Genomic DNA, 12,803 nt, shown 5'->3' with positions numbered 1-12,803 from the left:
CTAAAATATTCCATTTATTTTATCGATGTATTTATTGTGTGGGCGAATCATTACAAACACTTCCACATTATTTAATAAAAAATAGTGAAAGTCAATATATGAATTTACTGTTAGAAGCACATTTTTGAACTATTAAATTATACTGTTCGAATAAAAATATAATCCGGTAATATTGTCGGTCATTTTTAAAATATTGATGTTAATCCAGTATCTACGGTTTAATTTTGTCATTTGACTTTAATAAATTTAAAATATGTAAAGATAGTCATATATTTTTAAATATGTATAATACCGATATATACAATCACCTAATTTAAAAAATAAAAGCATAAAGTCAATTTACGAGGATTCGTTGTCAAATCAAATCGTGAAATTGCGCAGCACCGGATTTAATCGTAATCTATATGAAGTGTCTTTAGCGCATCCTGGTGGAGAAAGCGCGAGGTTTTCCGTGTATGCAATAGCAGTGCGCCGCCTCTACGCCAGGGGGCGTTTGTTGTCATCTTGCTGTCTAGTGGCGAGGAGGAAGAAGAGGTCCTTCGGTTTGGGAAAATGGCCGACGTCGAGATGGAAATCGCGTCGAGAAGAATGAATAATTTCAACGAGCACGTGTAAGTCATTTGTTAGCACTATGTGTTCACATTTAGAAGTTTTTGTGAGATGGGACTATTTTACTGATTAAATATGGAGTGACCCGGCCGGTCAAACAGTGGAACGCGAGTCGTGTTGTTTGGGGAAGACTACTGCCAAGATTTGCTAATATTCTTAGCTTAGCTGGGCTAGCATGAAGTTTGGCTAAACGTCAAGCAGACGTTGATAGAAATCCCCCCGATGTAGTATTTACGCCTTCGCGGTGTTTGTGTGGCTTGCGCAACATGAGTTCAAACGTGCTATTTGAATTGTCAAAATGTGATTGTGTCACAAAAACCCGCGGTGTAACCCAACTTTGCTAAAGTGCCTTAGCATTTCGGAGCCAATGCTGGATTTGAAAACCGGCAAGTTGAGTATGTTCGCAAACAACAGCACCACAACCTCTAGAACATTTGCATATATTTTTAACTGCTGCATTAAGTCATTTTCATCATTAGTTGTTCTGCTAAATTAGTCGTGTCGTCTAGATAACCGCTGTTCCGCCTTGCGCTTCACATGGTGTCGGTGAGCTGGGCAATAACCTTTCTTTTGATTCAACAAAGGCTTATTTTGTGTGTGTGTGTGTGTGTGTTCGTTTTAGTAATGAAAGAATATGAAAATAGTGCAGGATTAATCGCCTGATATTAAAGCAGTATGGAGTATGTTGTTGTGCTGAAGAAAGCAAACCTTTTGGTTGCCAGTGGTTACGTGTGTTTGTTTGTTTGTGTGAAGGATTCGTTATCACTCGGCAGATAATCCTTCTTGATTTAGTGTAGATGTTGGTCTATTCGCGGTTTTCAATCAAAAGCCATACCTTAGGCTGTATTTTGTCAGTAGTATTTAAAAAGTTCTTTTTAACCAATAAGTCAAAGTCATAATGTGATGAATTCACGTTGCAACCTTTTTTATTCCTATTTTGATGAACAGGAAACAAGAAATGGAAAGTCACGAGAGAAGTGGCAATGAGGACAGTGGAGACGTTTCAGAGGAAGAGGAGGAAGAAGAGGTAGCTACCCCTGGTGGTGTGACGTCATGGTTGTCGTTAACGCCTTACATGCCCCCCCCCCCCCCTTTTTTTTTTTAAAGGAAGTACGGTGCACCCCGATAAATGGGGCCTATGTTTCAGATCCAGGTGAAAATCTGTCGTGCTGCTTTTTAAGGAGCGGCAGCACATACAAACAGCATCCAACAATATTCACACTTACCTCTGCTCTTAATTACACTACCTGGCATATTATGGCACAATTTGGTACTTTGCCGAAGGCGCGCAAATCTGAATTCACATCTCCCCCGTATACTGTAAAATCCAGTCAAAAACGATCTCATATACGAGAGAGATTTTTGTTGTTATTGTCTCACCCAGGAGGAGGCCGAGACCAACGGCGAGAAGCCTGAGGAAACCGCCAAGCAGCATGCCGGCAGCGGCGGCGGCGGCGGCAGCGGAAAACACAAGCGAAAAAAACACAAGCATCGTGGAAAACACAAGAAACACAAGCACGCCTCGGAGGAGGACAAAGAGAAGAAGCGCAAGCATCGCCACAAACACAGGAAACACAAGCGCAACAAGGAGGGAGCCTCCCCTACCCCCGCCGCTGTCATTGTGGCCTCGTCAGGACACAAGAAAAGTGAAAGCTCCCCGTTGTCGGGCAACCCCGGCCTGGACGACCGGGCGTTGCTGGAAGACCTGGAGAAGCAGAGGGCCATGATTAAAGCTGAGCTGGACAGTCAGCTGATGGAGGGTAAAGTCCAATCGGGCATGGGCCTCATCCTGCAGGGTTACAACTCGGGCTCGGAAGAGGACGGCGGAGAATCCCGTGTCAGAAACGGGGAGCAGCGCCAGAGGGCCGCCGCGGGGAAAGTCAACTCCCCCCGTGCAGGAGGCACCGTTAAATCCAGACGGGACTCCACTGATGGCAGCAGGACCACCTCCAAGCGCCACAGCCCCAGCAAGTCGATGGAGCGGCCCGCCAAGGATTCCAGGCAGGACAAGGTGAGCAAAAGCGGCAAGGACGCTAGCCTCAAGGACAGAGGACGTGCCAGGAGTGCCTCCAAGGAGAGGAAACATTCAGACGCCACCGAGAGAGCCAAGGAGAGAAGCGGGAAGTCCCCCACGGAGCAGAAAAGCACCCGCGCTGACAAACAGCGCCCTTCACCGCACCGGGATGAGCGCCACGCGCAGGAAAAGGGGCGGCCGCGATCCCGCTCGCCCGGACGCGAGCGGCCCGCTCGCCTCGACGCCGAGCGGGACAAGAGACCCGCCAAGTCGCCGTCCAAGGACGCGTCGTCCGGCAAGGAGAACCGCTCGCCGCACCGACGGCCGCAGCGCAGCCCCGTCAGGAAGCGCAGCATCTCGCCTCGCGTCAGAGACGCACGCCATGCCTCGGCCGGCGCAGCCGACCGCACTAGACCCAGGTCACCGTTACCGCCGCCGCCGCCCAGGAGGGGGCGCTCGCCAGACCTCCGCAGGAGAGAAGCAGACAGGCAGGATTCGCCACTCAGGTGCGTGGGAAATTTGCGTTTACATTTGGACTGCCGCCCTTAAGTGTCTGGCTCCGATACTGCACGCAGGAAACGACTTCGAGCGGAACCCGGGTCGGGTCGGGACCGCTCGCGAGACAAGAGTCCCCCGGTGTCCTCGCGTCGCCGAGTGAGCCGCTCGCCGCTCAGGCGGCGCTCCCCGTCGCCGCGACGACGCTCTCGCTCGTCACCTCGAAGACGTAGCCGTTCTCCGCTGATACACAGGTGAGGAAGATGATGTTAGAGGAGTTGCTGCCATCAATGAATTGTTGTCTCTTCCTTAAAAAAAAAAAAAAAAAAAAAAAAAAAAACCTGTCTCTGCCGTGATCCCCAGATCCGGTGAACGAGACCGATACGGGAGGCTCCGGCAGTACCGGCGCTCCATGTCGCGCGATCGCGACAGGAGACGGCGACGCAGCAGAGACGAGGACAAGTACAAAGGAAGCCTCTCAGAGGGTCAGAAGGTTGACAAGGAGTCCTCAGAAGAAGACATGTGAGTCTTGGCGGCAGTCATCACGCACACATAAAAAATCTCACCATGCAAAGCACCAAGGACATCATTTTCCCTTTTCAACGCTCCGTCGCTTGACTCTCCGTACCAAATTTGCAGGCTGGATGACTTTGACAGTGAGGAGGTGGACGAGGAGGCCTTGATCGAACAGCGCCGGCAGCAGCGGATGGCCATCGTACAGGTCTGCAAAAATGACATCTCGGTCGCCGCCGCGACTCGAGTCAGCCGCTCTCAAGTGCGTCGTCTTCGTCGCGCGTCAGAAATACAAGGCGGCCGGCGATGACTCCAACATGATGTCGGAGCCCAACAGCCCGCAGAGCAGCACGCGCAGCCGCTCGCCGTCGCCCGACGACATCCTGGAGCGCGTGGCCGCAGACGTCAAGGAGTACGAGCGTGAGAACCTCAACACCTTCGAGGCTAGCATCAAGGCCAAGCACAACCTCATCGCCCAGGAGAAAGACGGTGAGCCTCCCTCTGCCGATATCTCGGCCGCACGTGTTTGCTCACCTCTCTCTCTCCCTCCCATCTTCTCTCCGGTGGTATCCAGGGGCCAACCCCAAGAAGCCGTCGGCACCGGACATGTTCACCGAGTCGGACGACATGTTTGCCGCCGACTTTGATGTAAGCCAAGCGCAAGCGCGCTTCCTGCTGTGTCGTTAAGTTCACGAGATTCCCTGACTCGCAAACTTGGCGAGTCAGAGTAGAAGCGGGAGGCAAATTTCATTTCTTGCCATTGCTGTTCTAATAGCTTTTTTTCACACTTGACTCGAGCAGAGTTGTAGCGCACTGTTGTCAAGTCTTCAATGTGTGCGTGCGCAGAGTGCCCGGATGAGAGCCTGCGGAGTCGGCAAGGACTTCAAGGAGAACCCCAACCTGAGGGACAACTGGACCGACGCCGAGGGCTACTACAGTAAGTGCCTTCAGCGGCCGCCGCCGCCTTCCTGTCCACTCACTGACGCTCGGCTTCCCCGTAGGGGTCAACATCGGCGAGACGCTGGACAAGCGCTACGACGTCTACGGCTACACGGGCCAAGGCGTGTTCAGCAACGTGATCCGGGCCAGGGACACGGCCAGGGCCGGCCAGGAGGTGGCCGTCAAGATCATCCGCAACAACGAGCTCATGTATGGCTCGGCGGCGCTTTAGCACACTCCGGTCGGTCTACCCGAAGGTCTCGTCGTTCATTTTGGGGTGTTGCCTTTGCCGGCGTCAGGCAGAAGACGGGCTTGAAGGAGCTGGAATTCCTCAAGAAGCTCAACGACGCCGACCCCGACGACAAGTTCCACTGCCTGCGCCTCTTCAGGCACTTCTATCACAAGCAGCATCTGTGTTTGGTCTTTGAGCCGCTCAGGTGAGGAGCCCCCCTTAAGCCCCCCCCAGCCTTCTTGCATCTCACACTGTTGTCGTTTGCGCTTGGCAGCATGAACCTGCGCGAGGTGCTGAAGAAGTACGGCAAGGACGTGGGACTGCACATCAAGGCCGTGCGCTCGTACAGTCAGCAGCTCTTCTTGGCCTTGAAGCTGCTCAAGAGATGCAACATTCTGCACGCCGACATCAAGCCTGACAACATCCTGGTAGGTGTCGTACCTACTTGGCAGCAAAATAAGACCCCCCCCAACACGATGACGATTATGCTTTGTGTGTGTACGTCTTTTGCCCCTAGGTGAACGAGTCCAAGACCATCTTGAAACTCTGCGACTTCGGCTCGGCCTCACACGTGGCCGACAACGATATCACGCCTTACCTGGTCAGCAGGTTCTACCGAGCACCGGAGATCAGTGAGTCACCTTTCTTTTTCCTTCCTTTTCTTTAAAAAAAAAAAAAAATGCGCAACTAAACAAAGCTCCATCTCCCCCAAGTCATCGGCAAGCCATACGACTACGGCATCGACATGTGGTCGGTGGGCTGCACGCTCTACGAGCTCTACACGGGCAAGATCCTCTTCCCGGGCTCCTCCAACAACCACATGATCAAACTGGCCATGGACGTCAAGGGCAAAATGCCCAACAAGGTAGGATGGGCGCACGCGGTCGCCCACCCGCATCCTCTTCAGCATCCTCATCATCAAACACCGCTTGTCCCTCAGATGATCCGCAAAGGGTTGTTCAAAGACCAGCACTTTGACCAGAACCTCAACTTCCTCTACATCGAAGTGGACAAAGTCACGGAAAGGGTGAGCTCAGTTTGCCGGCGAGCAAGATGTGCGGTCCGGCGAAAGGAACACGGAGGCTCGCTTAACGTTGCCACGACGTTTTGCGGTCACAGGAGAAGGTGACGGTGATGAGCACCATCAACCCCACCAAAGACCTGCTGGGCGACATGATCGGCGGCCAGCGCCTGCCCGAGGAGCAGCGCAAGAAGGTGATGCAGCTGAAGGACCTACTGGATGCCACTCTCATGCTGGACCCCGCTAAACGCATCAGCATCAACCAGGCCCTGCAGCACCCCTTCATCCAGGAGAAGATTTGACCAAACATCGGCTGGGCCTCCTTCCTTCCTTCCTTCCATCAAATTTGTGTCGTTTACTGTAAATACCACACGTCACCCTTTTTTTTTTTTTTTCTTTTTTCAAGCGGCCCGGTCATTGTAAACGTTCACAGTGACGCTTTAAATTAAATGACAACAAATCAGTGTAAATAGTGGACGTCGACATGCATGCCCGTGTACAAATGGCAAGTTTGGATGATTTTGTTTTTGTCGTTCCTCTTTTCTTTCCTTTTTTTTTAAAGCACTGTGGTGTGCTTGAGGCTCCTCAAGTGCCTCCCGCCGTGACAGCCGACCACTTTGCCTCTCCTCGTCCCGGTGTACATAGACGTCGTCATCGTCGTTCTTTCCTTTCCCCCCATTCACAAATTGATGGTTTGGTGACGGTCCAATCTTGTGATTACAATGAAGACTTCAGTAGTTGCTGTTCAGAGAGCACCTTCATGATACTTTTTAGTAATAAAAAATATTTCCTATTATCAAATTTTGCTTGTCTTTATTAAAAAACATTGAATATTATGAGTTGTCTCGACCTGCTCTTAGTCGTCTGAGATTCAAGTGCAGAAACGGCCAGCTGCTTCAGTTCCTGGTCCAAAAAGTGAAAAGCCTGACACCGTTTGCAGCAAGCATCAAAGACTTCAAATGAGCAAAGCAGATTTGCTTACAAAAAAAACAACAACTTGCATTTCAGTTGAACAATTTATTGGAAAGAAAATAATTTGAGCACTTAATCCTTGTGTGGGATCAATTTAGTTGCAAACAAAAACTGACGGCAGGATGTGCCAGCTCAGGTTTGATATTGGGCTCCAAACCACCTCTATCCTGACGAGGAAGCAAAAACAAAAAAAAAAACAGTACCACTGACACAAAACGTTTTTTTTTCTTCCAAAATTACATATTTCCTTGGTAATTAGAATGATGCGCCGTCTTATTTTAACACAAATGCCCTAAAGTTCCGCCACAGCTTGAACTATAGTGCATGGGTGACCTCTGCGGGTAACATATTGTACTGCACCCATCCCCCTTTTAATGCGGAGGACGTCTTTTGACCACAACTTTTGAACACGATGCCTTAAACACTCAGAACCAACGTCGAATCCCCATGTTCAGCATGCAACGGGTGTTGCATAAAACATACATAACAATTTTAAGTGGTATTTTTTGTTTTGTTTTAAATTGTATTTCTATAAAATTTTGGTCAAATCGTTTGTTTCACAAGAGTTTTACAAACTAGTTTCTACTTGACTAAATAGTTTTACATCTTTCATCTAAACATGACCAAGAAGACGCAACAATTGGGAGTGTTTCTTCTTTTTTTTTTTTTTTCACTATTTTATTCCAAATGGGCGTTATCTCTGACTCGCAATGACTTCCATAGTCCGACTCTGGTTTCACTCCCTCCTCAATCACGCCACGTTTGACTTGATCTGCTGGGCCGAGCTTCGCCACATCGCAGAAGAAGAAAAACAAGTCCAAACAAAAAGTTTGTCTTGTCTTCTCTTCCATCTCCGTGGCGACGTGTCGACGCGTCTCGGCATGCGGGAGTGAGCGGCATGGCTTCGGCCGTGTTCGAGGGCACGTCGCTGGTCAACATGTTCGTGCGCGACTGCTGGGTGAACGGGGTCCGACGACTGCTCATCAGCCCGCGGGGCGACCAGGAGGACTTCTTCGAGATCCGCACCGAGTGGTCGGACAGGAACGTGCTCTACTTGCACCGCAGCTACTCGGACTTGGGGCGACTCTTTCGGCGCCTCAACGACTCGTTCCCCGAGGACAGCGGAGATCTGTCAGCCTCGCCTCTCACCCAAGGTTGGTCAGGGTCGGGGTCACAGTTCAGAGGGAGCTTCGTTCGTGCAAACCACCCGAGCACCCAAATTGGATTTAGTTTTTAAATATTGCGTATTTTCCATCACTTTATTCATATTTTTTGACCAAGTATCACGTTCCCAAGAAGTTCTTCATTATTCACATGATTTCCTCTTTAGGTCAATTTCCAAAGTGACACTACGCAATTGTAATAGATTGCAATAAATCACTATCAGACATAATAATGAACTAAAAATATACTTTATGCACATTTTCCATCCCTGCAGTGAGTGCATCATTTTCATTTACCGCATAATGATGCGCGTCCATAAAAGGAAACAAGCGTCAGTCAACTCCTTTTTTCAGTCACTTTGACATTTGCACGGGTCAATAATGTGTAAAGTCCACACGTGGATGTAACGTCAACCGCCCGAGACCTGAATGAGAGCAGAGTCTAATGCTTATTTTTCATTTAGAGCGATAAGTTCTGTGTCTTGGACGTTTGATTTATCGGTGGAAAGAGCTCCAAGCTGACTTTAGTCGCAGTCAGTATTGACACTTAAGGCGCTGGATGAACATGTGATGGAGGTTTTTAGTGTCAAGCATACACAAAAGCTGCTGCTATTTTAGTCTGTTTCATGTCTTGGGTAACATTATATTGGCTTGAGGTCAGAGGTCAGTGTCTATTAATGCACTAGTAGTGTGTATGACGCTAACTAGTGACAACGTGTCACAGTGTCATACCTACAAAATAATACCTGACTCGATTAATGATTGAAATAATAGGCAGGATACTCGATTTTAAAAATATTGACTGATTGCAATGTTTGGATAACTGCAGGCCTTTTTCCCTTAAATACGGCTAAGCGACATCTAGCTGTCTCTGTTTTTGTCCTTCTAAATCAAGATCTCCGCTCGACTTTTTCCCGTCAAGTCATCATTTCTGGGGTTTAAAAAAAAGTAACAAGCTTATTTTAAACACCTGCTTATGTACAGTAAAAGTATTTGTACTTAGATAATCCCACCATTCCCCGGTTGCCCGCAGTGTTATCTGGGACGTGGACAGACAAATATTTGTCCAAACATCCCTGCAGCTGCGCCTGGAATGTTTTGACTTCCTGCTGCTGCGCGGAAATAGCCGACAAGTTGTCGACAGGACGGGAAAGAGTGTTCTGTTGTCATATCGGTGGTCTCTTTGCTCGGCTTTCCACTTATTCCAAAGAGAATCCCGGTCCCGGATCTTCTCTGTTTTCCTCTGTCTATTCCGCTTCCAGGCAACAAGGAAGGCGTCGCTCGTTCTGATGTCATGATGAGAGCGAGCCAGACGAACGCGCTTCCTATATTTAGCCCGGAGGCTACATAGCTTCTATGTTAACACGTGGACGGGAAGCGATTGCTCACGGAGTTTGAGCGGAAGGCCGCAGTTTGAGAAGGGTCACGGACGAGCATGGAGCGAGAACATGGCGCAGCATTTCCACTATATGGCTGAAAAGCAAAGCGTGGAGAGTCTCCGTTGCTTTGTGTCACGATTCAATGGAACCATCAGCCTCCCCGGAATGAAAACAAATTTACAGCTTTTAACTTTGGGGAACCAGAAACAGATGTTCTCACAAGATAATTCTTGCGATGCAAAATACTAACCACTTCCCTAGATGATTACACAAACTTAATCTCTCTCAATCAATTGTTGAAGGGCTACGGTGGCCCGGAAGTCAGCGCAGGAAACCAGAGATCATTTAGCAAAGATAACAGGGAGTCTTTGCTTCACTTCTGATTGAGCAGCCCCAAAAGTTTGCTTGAGTCAAAAGTGATGCGCTCTTATTCAGTCCTTCCGCACAACGGGAATGATGACATCATCCTAAAATGACGGCCACTCATGGGCTGACATCACACTCCGCTTCCTCATCACAAGTTGTGAAATGGCCACATACGTCATGTTATTTTACTCAGATTCGCATTTTTTGGACACCTCGGGAGAGTTTTGAAAGTTAGTTCATCCCAAAGATATTTGCATGGGCTTCCATCTCCTCCATTTTGTCCTGGCAGGCCTGGTGAAAATCAAAGAAGCAAACGACATTGAGGAGAAACTCAACGAGGTGGAAAGGCTGCTGAAGAACGCCATCAACATGCCGTGCAAGGTGGGACAACCATCGGTGGCTGCGACACTTTCGGCGATTCTTTCACTCATCCCGACGTTGCTTGCGTAGTATTCCAGATCGGAAGTGATGCTGACTTTCTTTGAGCGCTCGCCGCTGGACCAAGTGCTCCGGAACGACAAAGTGCACAGAATCCAACCCTGCTTCCAAAGTCCAGTCAACATATCAGGTAATCCCCCCCCCCCTTCTCTCGAGTGCCGTTCTGCGTCTCTGATTGGATATAAATGAACTTTTTGGACTTTTCAGAGATCATGCGCTCAAATGGCTTTTGTCTAGCCAATACGGAAACTATCGTGTTTGATCATAAGCTGCCAGACGACAAGGAGAGGCCGTCTTCCACAGACTCTGCGGAGCACACGTGAGTCTTTTTAAGAGCAGCCGTGTCTTGCAATTTAGTCTTGTTTGCTTGTGTCTGCATGACTCTGTACATTTCTATACCGCCCCTAGTGGCCAAGACCGGCACGTGACGCGCAAACTATTTCTTTTTTGGGAGTTCTACGGAATTTTCTCGTCACGCTATTACTGTTGAAAATAAATACAATAAAATAGAGTGCTTTTTTTTCTTCTGAAAATACAAACACTTTTTTAACTTCTGCTAATGCATAGAAGAGATTGAATATCTTCTTTTTAAGGATTGCGCAACATCTATTGTCAGTATCTATGTATAGGTCTTTCTCTCTTTATGTCTCATAACATAGCTTTGGCAAGCCAATGTAAACATTTCCAAATGAACAATGAACACTTCTTTTTGCACATTTTTTTTATACCCCCCTCCCCTTTATGAAATTTGAGTCATTGCGGCTGCCCCTTGCAATGTAAAGTCAAGGCCCCCCCTTCTCCACCACTTCATTGAAACAGGAAGTTTGCCTGTGCACCTTTTCCTTCCCCAGGTTTGCACGGAAAGCAAAGAAAGGAGCACATTCCATGCTGTGGTTCACACCAAACGTTCCACACAACTCTACTGATGCATTCTTTGCTTCTTGCGCCAGGTATGACGACGGACTCGAGTTTTTGCCCACGCAAGCGGACACTTGCAATGAGGAAACGGAGGCGTACGTCACCAACCTGTCCTACTACCACCTGGTCCCGTTTGAGACTGACATCTTGGAATGAGGAGCTGGCTTCTTTGATGGTCTCCCCCAAGAAACTGCTCAACCATTGAAGGATGGAAAAACCACCAGCGAGATGGCACCAGTGGGACTTTTCAAGTCGGCCATCTTTCAGGATGTCTCGGCAAAATGAAACATGCTACCTTGAAGTCAAAGTCAACACCTACTCTGGAGTTCCCGTGGGATTACAATAAGTCGTTAGGAAGCGCTTTCTGCCATCTTTGTTTTTTGTGCTATTTTAGTACACCTAATGCGACCCCTCAAAGAGGATTTGCCTCGTGGACTTTGAGTCTTTGACAGCTAAAGCGATGGATTATTTCTCATGGAAGTGTTGAAAGAAAAAAAAACATCTCGGCGTGCCACCTGGAACCCTTCGTGGTCCCTTCAACATTTCATGTCATGCAGCTAAATTTGCACACTTGTTTGACAGCAATCCTCTTCCAAGAATTTTTTGTTTTTATCATCAGCCGTGACTTCCAACCATCTGTTTTCAATAATGCTTGTTCAGTAGGGCTACAGATGAGCTGAAGCCAGCTGACTTTCGGCGAGAGGCGGGGTACACCAAACGACCATTCTCACATATATTGGCAGTTTAGTCTTACGTTAACCTAACATGAAGCCAGACTACTTTGAGAAAACCCACCCAAGGAAGGCCAGAACTGGGATTCAAACCCTGCACAGCAGAACATGTGAGGCTGATGTGCAAACCACTAGTCCACTGCACTAATGACTTCAAGTCCAATTGTATTTCAAGTGAGATTGTAATGTTAGGAGGACAGAATGAGTGTTGGGGGTCACGTGATGCTTTGAATCACCACCAGAAAGGACGAGGGGCCATGTGAGGTCAGTAGGTTTACTGAGGGCCTGAACGTGGCACTCCATTGTAGCAGGGGCACAAAACTGGCCTCAGATTTAAACTATTAAGCAAACAGCAGATTAGTGTTCATTTATTTTCTCCTCCCATTTGAGGGTGGCACTTTTGCTTCTCTTCAGTGTCATCAATCAACAGCGACTGCAGACAAAATGGTAAATTGTAAACTTTCTTTTATGTGCGACTGAATCCGCTTTTGTCCCTTGAGAGGAGGGAGATACCCCATGTGGGCTCACGACAATTCACATCTAGTATTGTGCCCCCCTGCAAATTCCAAGGCATTCAAGCCTCACAAAGTTGGCACACGAGGCCTCAGCATGGCTCTGTTTAGTAACACAGTCATGATCGTCATTCAGCCAGTGAGAACGAGCTGTACTTTCTCACTGAGGAAGTTTTGGTTGTTTTGCGCTTTGCCGTTGTGAAACACATTGCTTAAAAGTGAAGACAGTTGGAATAACCATTCTTATCCTGCTGCATAGCATACTATACGAAATACTGGTACAGCAAATCAATTCTATGGTGACAAGCCTAGCTGATAATTCAGAAATAATATGACAGCTTTATTATATTTTAATTTCTTAATGTGAATGAACAGGAGGAGTTTAATGAGGATTATAATGACAGGAATGTTTGTGAATTTTCTGTCAACTTACAGTATTAAAATGTATTTTTTTTCAAACGTCTTCAAACCAATGTTTCTAATAAAATGACCAGGAACAAA

General features: G+C 48.0%; 2 protein-coding genes across 2 annotated transcripts; both read left to right on the top strand.

Annotated features, from left to right (window-relative positions):
• The first annotated feature begins 457 nt into the window (after positions 1-457).
• On the top strand, positions 458-6,618 carry prpf4bb (pre-mRNA processing factor 4Bb). Its single transcript, XM_085939606.1, has 16 exons — positions 458-611; positions 1,558-1,636; positions 1,994-3,129; positions 3,199-3,372; positions 3,482-3,640; positions 3,758-3,839; positions 3,919-4,120; positions 4,206-4,279; positions 4,478-4,568; positions 4,633-4,780; positions 4,870-5,007; positions 5,077-5,230; positions 5,320-5,434; positions 5,516-5,667; positions 5,743-5,829; positions 5,922-6,618. Exons 1-16 carry the CDS (start codon positions 553-555, stop codon positions 6,123-6,125), a joined length of 3,054 nt encoding a protein of 1,017 aa, XP_085795732.1. The 5' UTR covers positions 458-552; the 3' UTR covers positions 6,126-6,618.
• Positions 6,619-7,529: 911 nt separating this feature from the next.
• pxdc1b (PX domain containing 1b) lies at positions 7,530-12,793 on the top strand. The gene is made up of 5 exons (XM_085939155.1): positions 7,530-7,949; positions 9,993-10,084; positions 10,154-10,271; positions 10,349-10,460; positions 11,092-12,793. Exons 1-5 carry the CDS (start codon positions 7,694-7,696, stop codon positions 11,213-11,215), a joined length of 702 nt encoding a protein of 233 aa, XP_085795281.1. The 5' UTR covers positions 7,530-7,693; the 3' UTR covers positions 11,216-12,793.
• Positions 12,794-12,803: the final 10 nt, after the last annotated feature.

The sequence above is a fragment of the Syngnathus leptorhynchus genome, chromosome 19 (assembly GCF_054491065.1).
Source record: "Syngnathus leptorhynchus isolate UIUO chromosome 19, UIUO_Slep, whole genome shotgun sequence".
In the NCBI taxonomy this organism is placed as follows: domain Eukaryota; kingdom Metazoa; phylum Chordata; class Actinopteri; order Syngnathiformes; family Syngnathidae; genus Syngnathus; species Syngnathus leptorhynchus.
This window is presented reverse-complemented; position numbering and strand designations above follow the sequence as displayed.